At 46.2% G+C, this 21,882-nt stretch overlaps 1 protein-coding gene across 2 annotated transcripts; it reads right to left on the reverse strand.

The window, feature by feature from the left end:
- Window positions 1-124: 124 nt before the first annotated feature.
- Window positions 125-16,588, reverse strand: SIRT7 (sirtuin 7). 2 transcript variants are annotated; one of them, XM_066586150.1, is made up of 10 exons: window positions 16,458-16,588; window positions 16,253-16,390; window positions 13,601-13,705; window positions 12,716-12,786; window positions 12,565-12,637; window positions 9,756-9,854; window positions 5,620-5,856; window positions 4,156-4,236; window positions 2,752-2,858; window positions 125-418 (listed from the first exon to the last, which is right to left on the reverse strand). In XM_066586150.1, the coding sequence occupies exons 1-10, from the start codon at window positions 16,533-16,535 to the stop codon at window positions 238-240; spliced, it is 1,170 nt and encodes a 389-aa protein (XP_066442247.1). In that variant the 5' UTR covers window positions 16,536-16,588; the 3' UTR covers window positions 125-237. The 2 variants fall into 2 exon arrangements, with proteins under 2 accessions (XP_066442247.1, XP_066442246.1); XM_066586149.1 differs by having other exon boundaries at window positions 2,752-2,876.
- Between the last annotated feature and the right edge of the window lie 5,294 nt (window positions 16,589-21,882).

A 21,882-nucleotide genomic window follows, 5' to 3' on the forward strand; every position in this document is an offset into this window, starting at 1 on the left:
CGGAAGTGACGTCAGACGCTCCCATAGCAACGAGACAACGCGCTGCGAGGCGGCGGCCATGTTTGTTCCGGGCAGATGTTACTGGCGGCGCTTACAAGCAGGGAGCACACAACGGCACACGGGCTTCTACTGCAAAGGTTTATTTAAAACATCAAAATGTAAAACGGAAACTGTATAAGAACAATGTGCAAACGGCTGGCTGGGTCTCCTGGCGGCGGGCTGGGTCACCTGGCAGCGTCACTTGGCTTTCCTTCTACCTTTAGTGCATCCTTTACCGAACCAGCCACCACTGAGAGCCTGCAGGGAGAGGGAGGGCGGCTGATCAGGGCTCTGCGCTGCCTTGATGAGGTTCCGGGTGTGGCTGTCGTGTTCTCCTGGGCGCAGGGGTACGGCCATAGAGAAGATGGGGTCCAGGGATCTAGAAAACAGTCTGCTGTCACACTGCTGCATGAATACAAGGAGCGTGATGAAGCCGGGGTCACCGACGCATTAACATAACAATACGCAGTGAATAGTACCCATTGATTTCAATGTGCTGGTTCACATGCGTGTATTTTCCGTGTGCATTTCCTTCACAAAACACAGCATGTTCCATTTTAATGCACATTTGCGCAGGGAACAAGCCCATACTGAACTAACATAACTGCCCATGTCAGTGAATGGGAGCATTCTTGCATTTTTTTGCATACGCTAATGCTTGAGATTTGCGCATGCAAGAAGTACACTAAAACACGCACTTGTGTGCACAAACATGCAGCGCCCACTGCACAAATACGTGGCGCAAAAGTGTTTATGGCTGCGTGACACCGGCCTAATAAAAGGTTTTGTGAGCTGAGGGGGTCCACAGACATCTGAACAAAAGGTCTACAGCAATCTATAAGGTGCTAAACCCCACCCCATGTCTGCTTCCGGAAATACCATGTTTCCCCCAAAATAAGACCCTGTCTTCTATTAGGTTTTTGCCCCAAAAGAAGCATAGGGTCCTCTTTTCAGGGAAGGTTTTATCATACTTTTCTGACAGGCGCTGTCTGGGTCCCTCCCACTTGTCTCCACAGTTCCTGCAGGCTCCCTCCCACTTGTCTCCACAGTTCCTGCAGGCTCCCTTGCAGTTCTCAGCCACCAACAGATCGCTTACTGGTAACAGGGTTTGTAAACCCCGCCTCCAGCAAGCGATGGCTGTGATTGGTTCATCAAGTGCCGCAGTGATTGGTTCTCGAGCGTTGCGGCTCAGCCAATCACAGCCTTTTAATGTGATGGCTGTAATTGGTTAATTAAGTGCCGCAGTGCTTGGTTCTCAAGCGCTGCGGCTCAGTCAATCAGAACAATCACTTGCTGGAGGCGGGGTTTACAAACCCCGTCACCAGCAAGTGATAATCTGTCGGCGGCTGAGAACTGAAAGAAAGCCTGCCGTAACTGTAGAGACCAGCGGGAGGGACTCGGGTGGCCCCTGCTAGGTAAGAGTTTTTTTTCTTAATGTAGTGCAGCTAGGGCTTATATTGCAACCCCGCCCCCCTAAAATTCAGGGTAGGGCTTAGTTAAGGGGTAGGGCTTATTTTCAGAGAAACCTGGTATTTATATGCACTACCAAATATATAAGCCTCCCACCCTTTTTTTTTAGAATACTACCTTGAACTGTTCCTCTATTATGTCTCCTGGAAACATATAAATATGCCGACAACTGGGCGTTACCATTGTCATGGTCAGTTGGGTGTGTTCATACGCTTAGCACTGATTGGACAGTGACAGGCTGTGTAAGAACCATTTATGTTAATGCTGCCAACTACTGAACGACGAACGATAATGTGTTCATTTATCTATCATTGAGCTTCTGTAGGCATAAAAATCAAACGCCATTCGGCCCGTGTAAACAGGCAGTCGCTCATCTATGAACAGCTGCCTGTTTGTTTTGAATGGAGGTGGGTGGCCAGTGATCTTTGGCGCACTCCGCCTCCATTTAGTGAATGACTATCGCTCCTGCTTGAAAGCACAGGAATGATAATTGTCACGTATAAAGAGACACCCCATTGACAAATAGACAGGAGGAATAACTGAGGAACAGCACATTGTATACAATCAAGAAAAGGTTATTTTCTGGGGCGTTATAGTAATTACTGAGACAGACATGACAGGGGAGTGGACAAATGCACTTCAAAGAGGAAGGCCTCATGTCCGCGGCATGCGCGCACTTTCAATGCAAATGCACCGTGGATAATCCTAAAAATGATTTTTAATGGCTTGCGGGTGATCGCAGATTGGGCATTTTTATTATCTCCCATATTCGTGATAAAAATGGAGCATGCGGCGATTTTAGATCCACGCGGGGCATCCGAAAAGCACCTAAAAATCAAATCCGCAGGCTTTCATTCAGTTGCGGACGCCCCATTGTTTCCTATGAGCGGCTAGAGCTGCGGATCTCCAGCGTGGATTTAATAAATCAAGTCTGCATGTGGACATTGGTCCTAACTCCATGCAAAATATGACCTTGTCTGTTAGTGCTTGTGATCTGGACCATTACAAGCCAAGGCTCATGTGAGCGTAATGCGGGCACACAGAGGTGCCCATGTCCTGCCCGTGTGACCCTGTCCTACATGCAATAGAGGTTTAAAGTCAGGGAAGACGTCTAAAGATCACAGTGCTAGCAGCATGGGCACCAAAGGGCTGAGGTGTAACCATCCTACCGCGGACCCTTCCTTCTACGGATTGTTGGGGGCCTCGGCCCCTCCACCATACAGTAACTTAAAGAACAATTACCTATTATATTCCGGAACGTCCAACTTCAGCTCGTCCATCAGAAGCTGCATGACCTCATCACATTTCCCATGGATTTTCAGGGTGGCTAGTGCATCTTTAGGGGTCCACTGAGGAAATACACAGTGCTGATGGGTGATAATATTACTTATCCTGCCTGCATATCATCCCCTTATCTTCTTTTAGGCCAGCTGCATACGAACGATGCGGGTTCCCGCAGTGGAATCTGGCTGTGACCCCGCATACATGCTAAATCTAAAACTGCGGATGACTGCAGGCGCTCGCCATCAGTCATGTGCAGCACGGATTTAAAAATATATATATATTCGTACTTTCGGCGCCGTAACTTGGATGATGTGGGTACCCATGGCCCATCCGTATGTAAATTGCGGATGGGCTGTGGGTCGGATCACCTCTATTGACTTCAATTGAGGCCGTCCGCAGCAAAAATACAACATGCTGCGATTTTTCTAATGGCCCTTTTACACCAAACGAGAACCTGGCGATTCTTGTTTGCTTGAGCGAATGAGCTGATGACATAATTACCAGCCCATTTGCGCATCCTGTTTAGGACAGGCAAATCTTTGTTGGGAATCGCGAACGTCTCGTTCAGTTTCACCCTCTATGTGAATGATTAATGTTTAAACACAACAAGAAGCCAACGATGTTTTTTATGACGGCTGTAAGGAGACGATGAATGAGAAGTGCATGATTGTTGTTTAAACGATAATCGCTCCGTCTAAACATACCTTTAAAACTAATTCTATGCTGAAAATGAGAGATGATAGAAAGAAAAAAAGAACCGACCCCAGAAAACATGGAATCCATTCTGATAGCTTTAGTAATTTTCTATAGTCCATCTCCAGTGTTTGTGGCATTCTGGTCCCCATCAGGCATTTAAATCCAATAGCAGGAAACAACCAGCAGGCTGGGCGGTACTGTTGCCCTGATAACCATGTGGCACACAAGGAACTTTGTAAGGGAAGGCTGCTGGTGCTGCGCACGCGCAGTAGAGTCTCCCCCCCCCCCCCCAAACTCCTTCTTTCCTGTGGAATCCCCGGCCTGTCCACAATGTCCATTGCGGACGGGCCGTGGAACAGATGGCTTCCATTGCGTTTGATGGAAACAGTCCGCGCAGGAACTGCACTGAAATGGAGCACGCTGCGATTTATGTTCCGGACCGAAAGGCCCGCAAAACAAAGCCACATGCTTTAATTTAGCTGTGGACGCCCATGCTTCCCTATGGGCGGCTTAAACTGCAGACCTTCCACGTAGATTCCGCAAAACGAATTCGCCCAGAGACATTGGGTCCATAATTGCTGGTGAAAGACGAGAACACCAGAAACAGTGAAGGTAGTTTTATCTTTTCAATGATGGCTTCAAACTAAAATTCCTTTTGGATCTTACCTGTAAATTTACAATGTAAAGCTTTGGCCGCCGTGTACTAGGTCGATTCATTCCCCATAAACAGTGGTATTTCTTCAAGATCTGAGGGGTAGAACATGGTGGGCCAAAAATAAGAGGAGATGTAAAAGGTAGAACATAAAACATGCCAAGTAACAGTAAGGGTGCATTCACACGAACGTATATCGGCTCGGTTTTCACGCCGAGCCGATATACGTTGTCCTCGGGTGCAGAGGGGGGAGGATGGAAGAGCCAGGGCCAGGAACTGAGGCTCCCGCCTCCTCTCCGCCCCTCTGCACTATTTGCAATGAGGAGAGGCGGGACGGGGGTGGGGCCAATTCTCCAGACTTTAGCCCCGCCCCCGTCCCGCCTCCTCTCATTGCAAATAGTGCAGAGGGGCGGAGAGGAGGCAGAGAGGGGGCGGGAGCCTCAGTTCCTGGCCCTGGCTCTTCCATCCTCCCCCCTCTGCACCCGAGGACAACGTATATCGGCTCGGCGTGAAAACCGAGCCGATATACGTTCGTGTGAATGCACCCTAAGGCTGGATTCACAAGACTGTATATCGGCTCGGTTTTCATCTGCGGGGGGGGGGGGGAATGGAAGAGCCAGGAGCAGTGCCCTCTCTGTCTCCTCTCCGCCCTTCTGCACTATTTCCAATGGGGAGAGGCGGGATGGGGCTAATTCTCAGAACTTAGCCCCACCCCCATCCCGCCTCCTTTCATTGCAAATAGTGCAGAGGGGTGGAGAGGAGGCAGAGAGGGGGCGGGAGCTCAGTTCCTGCTCCTGGCTCTTCCATCCTCCCCCCCTACCCCCGCAAACGAGGATGACATATATCGGCTCGGCGTGAAAACCGAGCCGATAAACGTTCGTGTGAATGCAGCCTAAGGCTGAGTTCCCACGGGGCATAATTGCGGCAAATTGCCTTCTGCACGGACATTCCGCCCGTGGCTTTTTATCCCGGGATTAGCCAGCGAAGTGGATGAGATTTGCAAAAATCTCGACATGCCGCAGCATATGGACAATTCTTTCCCCGTTTCCGCGGTGATCGCTCTCCTCTCTATGGGGAGAGATGGCCGCAGCAGAATGCAGGCAGTAAAGCCGCTTCAAAATCCACAGCGAATGGCTGCGGGTTTTGAAGCTGCACATGAAATCTCGCTGTATTTCCCCACGGTCATTCCGCGAGATTTCCGCAGGATTTCGGTCCCGTGTGAACCCAGCCTAAAGATTCAATCAGAGCCACACGCTATGGTATGTCAGTTGTAACCAATACATACGACAGGGATCTGCAACCTGTAGCAATTGGTGAACCACAAGTGCAAAGTAACATTCTGCAGCTTTCAAAGCATGCTGGCAGTTGTAGTTTCCCAAGAACTGGAAAGTGACAAAGTGCAGATCACCAGACTAAAGTGAACCAAAATGCAAGCTACCATTTTTAAAGTGAATCTTTATTTGTAGAGACTCGGTTACCTTCAGACTGGAGCCCAGGCAGAGGATGACATCAGCCGCCTTTGCGGCTTTCACTGCCCCTACCCAGTTGAGTGGCTGTGCCAACTTCCCCCTCTCTCCGAAGTGCACAATAGAGTCTCGGAGTTCCTCGGCACACTTGTGACAGGAGCGGCCAGTGTTGTGCTTATGAAGGGCTGTCCTCTCCGTCACATCAAACAATCGCACATACTCTCTGTGCGGGGAGCATGATGTACACACCTATAGGAGAAAGGAGACCATTGAGGGCAGCAGCACACAACGGAGACAAATCCGACTGAAATGCATTCATCTATATACGAGGGCCGTACCGAAAGTAATGCAAAAGTGCTCAGAACTTCTTTATTAGCTGATGTAGATTGATAAACTGCACATGTAGTTGGAAGGACGCTTCCTCTATGCTAGTGTTTCAGAATCCTTTTCTTCCTTGCAGGTGAATAATGGTTTCCAAGCAGAAGCATTGTGCCATCATTGAGTTCTTGACGAAGGAGGGGTGCAGGCTGTCCGACACCCACAGAATGTGTACGGAGGGGACTCCGCTGACAAGAGCCGTGTTCACAGGTGGAGGAAGAGGTTTACAGAAGGGGAAACCAGCAATGATGACAAACCATGCAGTGGCAGACCATCAACTGCGACCACTACCATGAATAGTCAGCGAGTGGACGAGTTGATTTGTGCGGACAGACGTGTCACAATCCGTGAGCTTGTTAAACAACTGAGCTGTGGTCACTATGCCATAGAGAAGATGGTGGAAAGCTTGGGGTATCGAAAAGTGTGCGCGGAGTGGGTACCTCGGCAGTTGACATGCGATTTGAAGGAGAAAAGGGTAGAAATCTGCTCCGATCTGCTTGAAGCCAATAAAGACATGTTTTTTTCTGATCTGGTGACAGGGAATGAAACCTGGGCGTATCTTCATGATCCGGAAACAAAGATTCAGTCCATGCAGCGGCAGCACACCTCCTCTCCAAGGCCTAAGAGGTTCAAGAGCCAGCGATCAGCACAGAAAGACTTTGGGGACTCTTTAATGACAGAGATGAGGCGAAAGTAGCTGTGAAGAAGTGGATACGACAGTGCACACCTGACGTTTTCAAAGAGGATTTGAGAATTGGGTTCAACGAAGGCGCAAACACACTGCTTTTAACCCCTTGAGTGGCACGACCAGAAATTTTCCGGGACGAGCTCCACTGCCCATAGCGATATAGCCCAGAAGATTTCCGGGCTATGCATCACTATGGGAGCCGCAGAGCACAAAGCCACAAGCTGTGGCATGGTGCTCTGCCTGCACAGACCCGCAGAGAACCAGTGCAGGACTTTAAAAACAGAAGCAGGAAGATATTACCGATCTGCTGGCAATCTCCCGCTTCTGAATTCAAACTCCTGCATTGGTTTGTTTACAAGTTGCCATAGAGACCATCGGCTTGTCAGAAGCAAGCCGATGGTCTCTGTGGCAGGGAGAGCTGGTGCTTGGCTGTCAGAGGACAGCCAGGCACCAGCTCTTACAGCAGAGATCAGAGAAAACCTCCGATCTCTGCTGTGTTAACCCTTTACATGCTGCGGCCTATGTAACTGCAGCATGTAAAGGGCTGTCACCATCGGACCCACGGAATGTGATCAGGGGGTCCTGATAGGTCTCTGTGAAAGTCCCCAAAAGGGACAAAAATAAAAAAGTTAAAAAAAATAAAACCAAAAAACACTTGTCTCCATTTACTTTGTAAAAAAATTAAAAATAAAATTCCACATGTGGTATCCCTGCGTCGTAATGACCCAGAGAAGGAAGTTAGTACATTATTTAACCCCTTAATGACACGGGCCCCTTTTTTTCCTCCCCCCCCCCCCCCCCCCTTTAAAAAAATCATAACTCCTTTATTTATCCATAGACCTTGCTGTATGAGGGCTTGTTTTTTGTGGGACGAGTTGTATTTTTCATTGGTGCCATTTAAAGTACTATATAATGTACTGAAAAACTTTACAAAATTCTAAGTGGAGTAAAATGAAAAATTAAAGACATTCTGCCATCTTTTAGTGCGTCTTGTTTCTACGGCGCACAAACTGCAACAAAAATAACCTGATAACTTTATTCTATGGGTTGGTACGATTAGTACGATACCAAACTTGTATAGTTTTTTTGCTGTAGTACTTGTATTTTTTTTCAAAGACATTTAATTTTTTTAAATTATTTTCTGCTGCATCTTCTGTGCGCAATAACTTTTTTATTTTTCCGTCGACGTACTTGAGCAAGGGCTCATTTTTTTGTGAGATGTCCTGTAGTTTACATTAGTGCTAATTCAGAATACATACAACTTTTTGATCGCTTTTTATTGCATTTTTTCTGGGAGACAGGGTGACTGAAAAAGTGCATTTGTGGCGTTTTTTTTCTCGGACGATGTTCACCGTGCGGGAAAAATAATGCGCTACTCTGATAGATCGGACATTTACGGGCGCGGCGATACCAAATATGTATTTTTCTCTTATGATTTAGATTTTTTTATTATACATATGGCAAAAGGAGGGCAATTTAAACTTTTTTTTTTTTTTTAAAGTGTGAAAAAGTATTGGCGTAATCGTAGCGGCCTGTAGAATTACTTTAATACATTATTTATACTGCTCAGAGAATGCAGTGAAAAATAAAAATAACAAACATGCCAGAATTACAGATTTTGTTAATCTTGCCACTAGAAAAAATGGAATAAAAAGCTATCAAAATTTTACATGTTCCAAAAAATTAGATAAATGAAGACTGCAGTTCATCCCGCAAAAAACACGGCCGTCTAGAGCTCTGGCAATGGAAAAATAAAATAAATGTCTTTTGAAATGTGGCGACACAAAAGCAAACCTTTAAGAAAAAAGATGTTTTAAATGTACAAAAATAGCAAAAACATAAAAAACCTGTATAAACTCGGTATCGCCGGGATCGTGCCGACTCAGAGAATAAGGTTATCATGTTATTTATTCTGCACGCTGAACACCATAACAAAGAAATCCAAAAAACAAATGGCAGAATTTCTTTTTTTCCCCCCAATCTCCCTACAAATTTTTTTTACAAAAGTTATGCAATACATGATATATACCCAAAAATGATGCCATCAAAAAGTACAACTTGTCCCGCAAAAAACAAGCCCTCACATGGCCGTGTCAGTGGAAAAATTATAATGTTATGGCTCTACGAAGGCGACTGCAAAATTAGTTGAAATTAAATGATTAGACCATTTGAAAAACCTGCCCTGATGGGCACAACAGGGGGGTAAGAAACCTGCCACTCAAGGGGTTAAAGGAGACCCTACTGAGGTGAAAATTTGTATAGAGGAAGAGTCCCTCCAACTACTTGTGCAATCTAAACAATCTACATCAGTTAATAAAGAGGTTCTGAGCACTTCTGCATTACTTTCAGTACGACCCTCGTACAATCAAGGTGTTCTGCCTGATGGATCACCATTATTAAACAATCCTCCGGTTTTGGGATAAAATATTGGGAGTATATTACCTGCAGTTAGAGATGAGCGAGCATACTCGCTAAGGGCAATCATTTGTTCGACAGTAGTTTCTACTGGCTTCCCCAGACATGTGAGCGTTTCGCTCGGCCAAATTTTCATGGGTTTAGGGGGGGTAAGCCACAGCCAGACAACTCTGGTAGCAGCTCATCTCCAATCAAATTTAACATCCGATTCACCCTCCCATCCCCAAACATCATCTTTTTAGGGAAAGTTGAGCCATATCCAATACACAGGGTCCTCTGGCCCCACTGTTGCCGGAAGGTTCATATGACTAAAGTCTAATGTGTATGGGTGTCCCTAATAGCCATTTGCAGGGCTCAGCAGCCACTGCCTGCTCATCAGCGCTGTACACATAATAACCTGCATGCACCTGAAACCCCACCCAGGGTAATCAATGGCCGCATGATTTTGCTGATAGAAGGGCAGTATTACCAGCAAAATTGTGCCTACATTGACCCCTACTGGTCGGTTTGGCTAGGGCCACATGCAGTTACTGCAGCAGACTAATGCACTCCGACCTATACCAGATGGGACACATGGCACTCTTTCTGAACAAAGCCCAAAAGGGTTGCTGAATTTTCAAGAGCACTTTATTAGGTGTCAAATCCAACACCTGGAACTTCTCTTTACCTCAATATACATGTTGCCATGGACCTCAGAGGTGGCGTCTCGCGGTAATCCGCTACGAAGATGAAGCCCATCACAGTTCTGTGAGACTACATGCTGGACCTAGTAAGACAAAATGTATTATATCAAAAACTCTCTCAAGATCAATAGAGCGTATGAAGGAAAATGTCCAACGATCTCAGGTGGATGATAAAACACTTGCTATGAGCAAGGACCCAAACGAGTCAGATACTTTCAACTGTAACCCCAAATGTGGCCCCCAATAGTAAAAATACCCCCAAATATGTCCCCTTAATAACACTGTCCCCAAGGATGACCCCTTTCTTAGTAGGTCCTCTGGCCACCCAGCGTTGCTGTGAGAGCTAACTTCATGTCCCCATGCTCAGTCACATAACCCAAAAGCTTCAGAGCAAGACTCCTCGTCAGTGTCCGCAGCGCGGTCTGGGCGCTAGAGTCACAGAGAACAGGTTGGGCTCCGATGCTGCCGGGTTAGATGACGGAGCAGTGGTGACAGGAATTCCAGCTCTCCATCATCACTGCTCAGTCACTGAACCCAGCAGCATCAGAGCCCAACATGTCCACATGTACAGTTAGGGCCAGAAATATTTGGACAGTGACACAAGTTTGTTATTTTAGCTGTTTACAAAAACATGTTCAGAAATACAATTATATATATAATATGGGCTGAAAGTGCACACTCCCAGCTGCAATATGAGAGTTTCCACATCCAAATCGGAGAAAGGGTTTAGGAATCATAGCTCTGTAATGCATAGCCTCCTCTTTTTCAAGGGACCAAAAGTAATTGGACAATGGACTCTAAGGGCTGCAATTAACTCAGAAGGCGTCTCCCTCGTTAACCTGTAATCAATTAAGTAGTTAAAAGGTCTGGGGTTGATTCCAGGTGTGTGGTTTTGGATTTGGAAGCTGTTGCTGTGACCAGACAACATGCGGTCAAAGGAACTCTCAATTGAGGTGAAGCAGAACATCCTGAGGCTGAAAAAAAAGAACAAATCCATCAGAGAGATAGCAGACATGCTTGGAGTAGCAAAATCAACAGTCGGGTACATTCTGAGAAAAAAGGAATTCACTGGTGAGCTTGGGAACTCAAAAAGGCCTGGGCGTCCACGGAAGACAATGGTGGTGGATGATCGCCGCATACTTTCTTTGGTGAAGAAGAACCCGTTCACAACATCAACTGAAGTCCAGAACACTCTCAGGGAAGTAGGTGTATCTGTCTCTAAGTCAACAGTAAAGAGAAGACTCCATGAAAGTAAATACAAAGGGTTCACATCTAGATGCAAACCATTCATCAATTCCAAAAATAGACAGGCCAGAGTTAAATTTGCCGAAAAACACCTCAAGAAGCCAGCCCAGTTCTGGAAAAGTATTCTATGGACAGATGAGACAAAGATCAACCTGTACCAGAATGATGGGAAGAAAAAAGTTTGGAGAAGAAAGGGAACGGCACATGATCCAAGGCACACCACATCCTCTGTAAAACATGGTGGAGGCAACGTGATGGCATGGGCATGCATGGCTTTCAATGGCACTGGGTCACTTGTGTTTATTGATGACATAACAGCAGACAAGAGTAGCCGGATGAATTCTGAAGTGTACCGGGATATACTTTCAGCCCAGATTCAGCCAAATGCTGCAAAGTTGATCGGACGGCGCTTCACAGTACAGATGGACAATGACCCCAAGCATACAGCCAAAGCTACCCAGGAGTTCATGAGTGCAAAAAAGTGGAACATTCTGCAATCACCAGATCTTAACCCAATTGAGCATGCATTTCACTTGCTCAAATCCAGACTTCAGACGGAAAGACCCACAAACAAGCAAGACCTGAAGGCTGCGGCTGTAAAGGCCTGGCAAAGCATTAAGGAGGAGGAAACCCAGCGTTTGGTGATGTCCATGGGTTCCAGACTTAAGGCAGTGATTGCCTCCAAAGGATTCGCAACAAAATATTGAAAAAAAAATATTTTGTTTGGGTTATGTTTATTTGTCCAATTACTTTTGAGCTCCTAAAATGTGGAGTGTTTGTAAAGAAATGTGTACAATTCCTACATTTTCTATCAGATATTTTAGTTCAACCCTTTAAATTATACATTACAATCTGCACTTGAATTCTGTTGTAGAGGCTTCATTTCAAATCCAATGCGGTGGCATGCAGAGCCCAACTCGCGAAAATTGTGTTACTGTCCAAATATTTCTGGCCCTAACTGTATCTCTAGCGCTCAGACAAGGAGACAAGCTGTCATGCAGCAGGGTTAGAGGACTGTGCATGGTGACTTGAAGTTTGGCTGCTAGCAACACTGGTTGGGGGCACATGCCTGACATTAATTTGGCAAGGGGGTGCATTCGGCCTCCCTGGCTTGGGGCCGGATCGCAAATGTGACCCCTATAGCTATGCTACTGCCTCAAGCATATCCGTAGGCCCCCAATCACCTGACAGAGGCCAAAATAGTATCCTTTTGACCTCTGTCAAGTTGGTGCACCTCCTTTTGGCTGTACAAAACAGTATAGTTGACTTTGCAAATCTATATACTATACAGTTTGTGTTTTTTAAGCCTGGAAGCCTATGGGCAACTTATGCCGCTGTACATTTATACAGTAGTGTACGGCGGAGGTACGCATTGGGATATCCTCCCAAAACATACCTCCAATGCATACTGCAAATGCCATGTCAATGCAGCCTCACATATATGGCTGTACCAGATACTATCAGGCGCACCAGTTTTTCTGTCCTACTATAGCACTAAGCAGAGTACAAGCCATTATATAGAGGGTGATGGGAGTTGCAGACACTTACCAGCCCAGCTTTATGTAACCGAGCTATACACATGTGTGTGAAGGTTGGCTCGGCTTCGCTTAGATCACCAGTACTGTGAAAATAAAGAACAAACCCTTAATCTAAGTCACTATTAGAAAAGTACGATGAGATGTTCTACACGCCCCCTCACCTCACACTCCTGCCCTTATTCAGCAGAGTCCACACACCGCTCGGTCCGCGATAGTCTGGAATAGCAGCTGCCTATGAGAATCAGGCAGACATCATTTATTACTTCAGTATGATCCCTACCCTTCTTCCATCTATCAGCCTGTCCAATCTGATGAGTCGGTAGATAACAGGATATTGTAGGGGTACAGACAGCTTCACATCAGTAAAAGATCAATATCACTAAAGTTTGTACATCATGTAATAAAATCCGAAATTAAGTCAAACAACCTTTGAGGACATGAAGGTCCCACGGTCTGCTCATGGCCTTGAATAATTGCCAACAAAAAGACTGACATTCAATTTAAAGTCTAGCAATCAGCTCTGCTGTTACATGCAATCTATTGTTCACCGTTATCAGGCATTTCAGATTGAGCATGTGGAGATTTCAAAGGGGCATGTTCTAGCCCCAAAACGCGTTGCACTAGCATTTATACACCTGACGTATTATATTCATTGGAACATTCTATTCCATATACAACCACGCTTACAAGTGCAGATATGTTCTTTTCCTTCAGTTCATCTCTGCTATATACCACCCCCACTAGCCAGGTGTAGGGTATCTAAATCTATAGCAGCACTCCAACATTTGGATGTCCCAAAGGTTGCAAGGCACCCAGAAGCATCTCAGCGGACAGGGATTCCGATCCTAGCATGTACGGTCCCTTTTCAGGGCTTTCCCCGTGGGCACCAGGTAGGTTCCCTTCCTTATTCTTACATGCTCAAGATGGCCTGCGCGTACATGTGCTCATTCCTACAAGCCGCTGTCCCTCACTATTTATTGCTAACCTTTTTGAGGCGTTTACAGATTTCTCTAGCCAACCATGATGTGCACACAGCTGATCCGTACCGTGCTGATCCCGGCTCCAGTGTAGATCACCAGATTCTCAGCTCCACGCACGGCTTCCGCCAGCTCCAACACCTTCTTCTGCAGGATTTCAGCTCCATCAACCACCTAAAAAAACCCATAAATGACAATGAAGGTGTGTATTCAGCGCAGAAGCAGCAATATTGTCACTTGTCTTTATTATGTGGACGTCACTACAGTTATTGGGAAGGTTTTCTCCAAGAGGATGGCGATATTTCCAGGTGGAATCCTTAGGCCTCATGTCCACGGGGAAAATCAGATCCGCTGCAGATTCTACATGGAGAATCTGCAGCGGGTCCCTCCTGCCCCGCGGACATGAGCGCCGAAAATAAGAATTTAAAAGTATTTACCATCCGGCGCGGGCGGGGAAGGTCAGCTGTTCCTCACGGCCGGATCTTCATTTTCGGCCGGCGGATGAATTCCTGACGCCGGCGGCACGTCGCCGGCACGTCGCCGACGTGCCGCGCGCATGCGCCGGGCACATCCGCGGAGCCGAAGCAAGGAAGATGCGGCCGTGAGGAACAGCTGACCTTCCCCGCCCGCGCCGGATGGTAAATACTTTAAATTCCTATTTTAGGTCTCCCGCGGATCCGGACGGCTTCCATAGGCTTCAATAGAAGCCCGCGGGAGCCGTCCCCGCGGGAGACCCGCACGAAAATGGAGCATGGTCCGGATTTTTCCATGCTCCATTTTTTTTTAAATCCCTTTTATTGACGATCCGCGGGTATTTATCTACCCGCGGGTGGTCAATGCATCCCTATGGGATGCGGATCCGCATGCGGGATATCCGCTGCGGATCTTAAATCATATTTTGCCCGTGGACATGAGCCCTTAGAGAATTGCAACTATACATTTATGATGTTCTATCAAGGCAGCGCCATTCTTCTAAGCAGTGTACCCCAGATGTCATCACTTCATGTATAGTTGGCATCACATTAAGGAACTCTTCCCTTTCCGTAAAAGAAACATCACTTTCTAATTTAAAGGTGTGGTTGCACGAAAAAAAAATATTTACATTTTTTTTTAAATAGACCTCTGATGATCAGCTGCTACTGGCAGTGAACGGCACTTCTGGCCGGACACTTCAAACCCCTCCATGTAATGCATGGTTTTTGTTTGTTTTTTTAAAAGACCTAATAAAATGTAAAAACTGCCAAAAACAATTAATACTCACCTTACCAATCCCTGGCTCCAGTGCCAACACTTCCCTGCTCCCCCCTCTTGTGTTTACCAGGCTATGATGATGTGCTGTGTTGGCATGACTGCGGCAGCCCATTACTGGCAGTGGCTGTAGAGCGTTGAGATCACTGCTGCAGCGGTCCCCTGTCCTGCCAACGCATCGCTGCTGTGCAGCTGTTTGAAGAAGGCTGGCAGGGGACCCAGGAAAAGTTGGCGTGGGAGCAGCCAGGGATTGGTTAGGTGCCCATTACTGTAAGCTGTCTGTAAAACATATGCAAGCAGACGACTGCAGCCACCATAAACACACCGGCAGATGGAGGGGTTAGAGGGCATCCCGAGGAGGGCAGGAGATGCCGCTGTTCTCTGCTCAGAAGGGCGCTACTACATCTGCATTACGCCTTTCTGTCTCTGGTACAGAAACGCAATGAAAACAAACAAAGGTTTCCTTTTTTCTCCACCGAGGTTGATGGGTTTTCAAAAAAAAAAACAAAAAACGTTTACTTCTATTCCATAAGGTTTCTGACTTTTGGGATGTAAAAAAAATAAAAAATAAATAAGAAAGTGAAACCCAACTGGGTGTTATTGTATCTTGTCACACCCCTAGCTCCCGATTGGCTGACTTCTGTAAGGTTCTAGCAGCAGTGTCTGTATTGACTTTTGCCATGGACGGTCAGGGTTAGGATTAAGATTATTAAATGTAAATACTTTTATGTTACAGGGGTAACATGAAAGCATTTACAGTTAACCCTTTCCAATCCAATTTGTATCCTGGTTTTCCTAGGGGGGCTTACTCTTTGTCTGCCGTTAGACAATGGCGCTATCTGCTGGCTAAAGCCAGTACTGCATGAGGTGACACGTTGGATAGGCTCCGACAGCAGAGAGGCTGGCAATATACAGTAAGAGAACCTCGACGGATGTCTTCCAACATCAGAGCTGTACAGCCTTAAATCATAATATCTTCACAGGTCAGACAGTGGATTGGAAAGCAATTCAAAGCAGCAAAAACTGGCTGTCTGCCCACTTTGATGCCAGCTTCCATGCCCAGAACCGCTTCGGGCGAGGCTGAAGACAACTATACTTGACACAGGACATCGCCCTCTGTGAGTTCACAGCAGCCCAAACCCATTTAACCCCTGGCATCACAGTTTTGTCTGTCCACATTGATGCCCATTTAAGTGCCCGTCTTTTCCTGCCATGTTCAGCTGTGCCCCTCGCAGCAGTGCCTGGCGATCTCACTGATTATTCTAATAGGTTCTCAATATTAATCCACAGAAATAGTTTATTGTGAACAGGACCCCCTCCAGCCTGCCTGTAATGAGACCTCTGCCACTTCACTGACAGCAAGCAGAGATATTGAACATGCTGAGCACTTGCAGCCCATAGGCCATCACAGTGCAGGGTGGAGCCGGCTAGCTGGTCTCCATGGTAACTAGCACCACCGCAGCGCACACCGACCTCCTGCTCCCGGTAACGGAGCCGCTCCCGGCGCTGCCGCGTCTTCTCCAGCTCCTGCACCAGCTCTGCATAGCCCTCCAGCAGCTCCCGCTCCCCGGGACTCCGCTCGGCCGCCGGCTTGTGCAAGATTCGGGAGATCTGCAGGGAAACAGCGGGTCAGAATATACAGATCACCGTCCGCAGCTCCGTGCCCAGGCCGTCCTACCTGTCTCCGCCGGTCCCGGTGCTGCTCACGGCGCACTATTTCTTCTCGGGCTTCTGCTTTCCGTTCTGCACGGCCCATTGCCGGTAACTTCCCTGATCAATGGAAAAAAGATATCTTCCGCTTCCGTGAGCTGCTCTGAACAGGAAGTGACGTAATTCCAGCTGTAGGGAAGAACAGTCACGTGACCCGCTTGTGTGTAGAAACCAGTATGTGCGGGATGCTGTCCCTAGCAACCAATCAGATCCCACCTCTCATCTGTAGAATGCAGATTAGTAAATGAGATCTAAAATCTGATTGGTTGCAGTGAGCAGCGCTGGAACTAATGCAGGCGACCCCTTGTAAACAAAGGGGCCCTGAGAGAGTAAGCAGTGGACCACCAGACATGTTCTATTTTTCTGCGTATTTGCACACCAATGGCCCCCATGGAAGTCTAAGACACTACATGCTGCTCCGACTGGCCAGCGCCGCTCATGTGGGCATCACTAATGAGCACTTCTGACCACGAGCAGTTTTTCACTGCATATTACGCGTATGTTGCGCACACGAGAGATACGCAGTGAATGGAGGCAATGGAAGTCAATGGTCTTTCATTGTCCCATGCACACCGGCGTGTGGATATAGCGAATCCATATGCAAGAGAAATAAATCGCAGCATGCTCTATTCTCCGAGTATCATACGCAGTCCTTCTATAAGCAGATATTGCGAAGGGGCAGAGCGGGGAATTCAAAACAAGAAAACCTCACCATGCGCATGTCCATGACGTTAGATTCCCGGACATGCGCAGTGCATATGCGGCCCATACGCGGTCTCTGCCAGCAGAGCGTATGGGCTGTGTATGTGTAAAACGCTGCCGGAGAGCTGCGTCATTATACGCATACTCTTGCGGAAATTAGCCCTTTTATCTAAGCGGGTGTAGTGCCTGGAACTAATAACACGTACTGCCGCCACTTTAACACTGGTGTATTGTCATTACGCACGCAATTTTCCTGTGCTTGACCCGCCATGCCAGTAGCCCATTGATTTGTATAGGGGAACTCCCACTAGCATTTTTTTTGCGCATGTATTACTCATGCGAAACAAATGGCAGCATGCTCTATCTTGGAGCGTATTACATTCGCATACACACCAAGATAGTACATGGGGATTAGCGGCACACAAAAAGTATGCATGTCACAGTGTGCATCAGATAGTCAAAGAAGCTGGTGCGGCCATCTTTGTTTCTCCAGGCCTGGAGGTTCGCTTTAAGTTCCATGTAATTCTGCTCCTTTTCATTTGCTCTCGTACACCAGATTTCTGGGTTACAAAAGTTGCAAGTTATGGCGCGTGCCATTATTTGCAACTTTTGCCCTTTTACCCCAGCCTCTGCCACTTTACCAAGGCCTGCTTCACATGAGCATACGTGTATTTGAAGAACGAATGAGCAAGTATCAGCATATGCGTTGTTGGGTTTTGCGTGTGCAAGGCATACTCCCAGCCTTTGAAATAGCTAATTAGTAGAGATGAGCGAGCATACTCGATAAGGCAAACTACTCGAGCGAGTAGTGCCTTATTCGCGTACCTGCCTGCTCATCTCTAAAGATTCGAGTGCCGGCGCGGGTGACAGGTGAGTTGCGGCGGTGAGCGGGGGGGAGAGAGGGAGAGAGAGATCTCCCCTCCGTTCCTCCCCGCTCTCCCCCGCCCCCTGCCGGCACTCGAATCTTTAGAGACGAGCGGGCAGGTACTCGAATAAGGCACTACTCGCTCGAGTAGTTTGCCTTATCGAGTATGCTCGCTCATCTCTACTAATTAGTCTGAGTTCAAGACGTGTTCTTTTCCTGCGCAATTACGCAGCGTATCACGCATCTCCTGGCGTATTGTGTGTGCATTTACTTATCCCCATTGATTTCTATAGGGGCTTTTGGTGCGCAAATGCACAGGAAAATAGTGCATGTTGAATTTTTTTTTTTGCCAGACTGAGAGGCAGTGGAAAAATATGTGCATGTGAATGAACCCAATGAAATCAACGAGTTCTATTCACTGTTTTTTGAGCGTACATATTTTGTCACATGTAAATACACCCGTGTGAAGCCTAAAATAGGGAAGGGTTAGGAAAACAACGGGCATGGCTTCATTGGTCACTAGATTTATTATAATTTATGCTGGAAACCGTAGGAGCATGGAGGTACCACCAGCTGCGACATGGATATTAAAAGGTTGCAGCTCCTAATACATTGCTGACAACTTTATCTTCCAAAAGGTTGAAGAGAAAACAAGGGGATCTGCTATCTTGGACCTAATTCTTACCAACAGGGAGGGAATGGTTGAGGGAGTAAGGGTGGCTGGGACCTTAGGAGGCAGTGATCATGCTATTCTTCAATTTTGGATAAAAAGGGGAGGAAGACCTGAGAAAACTCAGGCTTCAAGGTTGGATTTCAGGAAGGCAGATTTTAATGAACTCAGAAAGAGGGTAGGAAAAATGCAATGGCTAGATGTTCTTAAGGACAGAAATGTCCAAGAAGGTTGGGAAATATTGTGGAATGAGATTCTCAAAGTACAAGCGTTAACAATCCCTAAAAGAAGGAAGAATGGGAAGCATTTAAAGAAACCAGGATGGATGAACACAGAACTTGCACATGTGTTAAAAACAAAGAAAAATATGTTTATTAAATGGAAAGAGGGGCAAATATCTAAAGAAGAAGATAATGCCGTCAGCAGAAACTGTAGGTCTAGTGTCAGAAAAGCTAAAGCTCATAATGAATTGAGGCTTGCAACAGAGGCCAAAAGCAAAAGAAAAGTCAATGATGCTACTGCATGCTTACAGGATGAAAATAGTGAATTGGTTAAGAATGATGTTGAGAAGGCCGAACATTTAAATTCCTATTTTGTATCTGTTTTCTCTCAGAAAGTAGATGGAACATCAACTAATCTTCCCTGTGCTATTGGGGGAATAAAAGAATGCAGGCTATCTGTAAGCAGAAAGATGGTGAGGGAACACTTAGCTAACTTAAATGAATTCATGTCTCAAGGTCCAGATGAATTACATCCTAGGATACTAAAGGAAGCAGCATAGGTAATTGCTGAACCACTCACCATAATCTTTGAAAATTCCTGGAGAACAGGAGAAGTCAGAGAAGATTGGAAAAGGGCAAATGTTGTCCCTGTCTTCAAAAAGAAGAAGGTTGATCCAGGAAACTACAGGTCTGTGAGCCTGACTTCTATACCAGGAAAGATCTTTGAACAAATTATTATACAGCATGTATGCAAGTACTTGGATGAAAATGGAGTAATTAACCAGAGCCAGCATGGCTCTGTAACAAACAAGGCAGGCCAAACAAATCTAATTTCCTTCTATAATAGTATAATTGACTGGGTTAATCAGGGAAATGCGGTGGATATAGTTTATCTTGGCCTTAGTAAAGCATTTGACAAAGTATCTCATACCATACTTATTGAAAAAATGACCAAATCTGGGATTGACAAGGCAACTGGCTGAGTGATAATACTCAAAGAGTGGTCATAAATGGCTGCATATCCAAGTGGAAGAATATACCAAGTGGGGTACCACAAGGCTCTGTCCTAGGCCCAGTGTTGCTCAACATTTTTATAAATGATCTGGAGAAGGGAATTGATGTGCAACTGTTCAAATCTGCTGATGACACAAAGCTAGGAGGATTAGCTAACACTAGGGAAGAGAGAGAGTATTCAAAAAGATCTAGAAAAACTTGGACAGTAGGGCAGCAACTAACAGAATGGTATTTAACAAGGAGAAAATGCAAAGTCCTATATCTGGGCAAGAAAAATGAAAAAAGCACATACAGAATGGTAGGAATTGAGCTAAGCAGCAGCACATGTGAAAAAGACTTGGGTATACTAATAGATCATAGACTGAACATGAGTCAACAATGTGATGCAGCAACCAAAAAGGGAAACACAATTCTGGGATGTATTAAGAGAAGCACAGAGTCTAGATAGTGAGGTCATTATCCCCCTCTACTCTTCCTTAGTCAGACCTTATCTGGAATACTGTGTCCAGTTCTGGGCACCCCACTTTAAAAAAGACATATACAAACTGGAGCAAGTTCAGAGAAGAGTTACCAAGATGGTGAGCGGTCTGCAAGTCATGTCCTATGAAGAACGGTTAAAGGACCTTAGGGAGAGCACCTAGAAGAGTTAGGAGACTTATAAGGCCATGCATGCTCCTCTGGGTAATATGCAAATAAGGCACTGCTATGTGGATGTGTTCTTCACCCAGCATATATACAGTGTATATAGTGCGCCTATGGCCTCCGTGAAGAGAGAAGGTAAGTTGTAGACAAGACATTTAGCAGAACACACGTTTCCACTGTGCTTATCCAAACTGCAGAAATGAGAATAGCAGATTGTTTCCCATGATTTAGAGACAATTTAAGATATTTGAGACATTCTCAGAGAAATGTTTCCCCAGTATCTCCAAATGAAATATGTCAGACTGACCTCTTAAGGTATTCTGCTTCTGACCTTCATTCTGCGTGTTCCAGATTACATGCAGTTATCAATATTTCTACGCGTCTTGTCAACGGTATGAAATGCGTTTATTGACACAGAATATGTCTGTAGTTTCGGAGCCGCACTCAGGCCGCTGAGCGTTCCCAAAACATGTAAATTCTAGACAACACATGACGACAGGGTTAAATATCTGATTGTAGAAAGGAAGAACCAACATACCTAGCAATAAGAGTCTGACCCCGGTATGACGTCATCGGGTGATGCAATAGCGCCGCTATCTTGAGGCACTAAAATCGCTGCGCGGCTGAAAATTAGTGTAGCTCTGGACTCAGGCATGCAATCATGACATGTGAGGTGTCGTTTGCTTCTTCTCAGTGATTAAAAAAAAAAGTAAATGTGAATATTTGCGAAGAAGTGCGAAAAACATCTTTTGTAAAATGTTGCAACATATGGCTGATAAATGCCCTCAAATTGATCAAAAATGCATTCGAGAGGATGGAGCGGCTTGTGAGAGTTAGAAAAAGTCTAAAATCACTAATGACGAACATCGACAGGCTTATTGGGAGCGTCTCAAAGTTAAGGCGGCCGAGCGCTATGAGGCAAGTTCTGCGCTGCTGGAGCCCCAGCTGAGTACATTTAGTGCCCCAGTGCTGTAGCCGGAGTCCGACAATGATTTGGATCTAATGGATGTGGATATTAGTTACGTCCTGCAGAGTTGGGGTATGTATGAAGAGAGATCACCCTGCGATCTCTCTTCATGCAGCGCAGCTGTTGGCTGTTTATTACAGCCGAAACCCAGCGCAACAGCGCCAACCAGCCGCGCGGCTGAGCGGAACTGTTAACCTGTTAACTGTTAAACGCAGCTGTCTTTTCTGACAGCGTCATTTAAATTCCCCAAATGATGAGATCGTAGGGAGTCGTGTGGGTGTCATGGCACCCGGGTGCCTTCTGAAAGTCCAC

The sequence above is a fragment of the Eleutherodactylus coqui genome, chromosome 13 (genome assembly GCF_035609145.1).
Source record: "Eleutherodactylus coqui strain aEleCoq1 chromosome 13, aEleCoq1.hap1, whole genome shotgun sequence".
Taxonomy (NCBI): domain Eukaryota; kingdom Metazoa; phylum Chordata; class Amphibia; order Anura; family Eleutherodactylidae; genus Eleutherodactylus; species Eleutherodactylus coqui.

Bases quoted from the DNA above. Each gene is read 5' to 3' on its own strand.
- SIRT7 (XM_066586149.1), bottom strand. From the start codon at position 16,535: ATGGGCCGTGCAGAACGGAAAGCAGAAGCCCGAGAAGAAATAGTGCGC. The intron at 2,877-4,155 runs GTAAGATCCAAA...ATCACCCATCAG, and splicing joins TTTACATTGTAAATTTACAG to CACTGTGTATTTCCTCAGTG. The intron at 419-2,751 runs GTAATTGTTCTT...ACTGTTTTCTAG, and splicing joins GACGTTCCGGAATATAATAG to ATCCCTGGACCCCATCTTCT.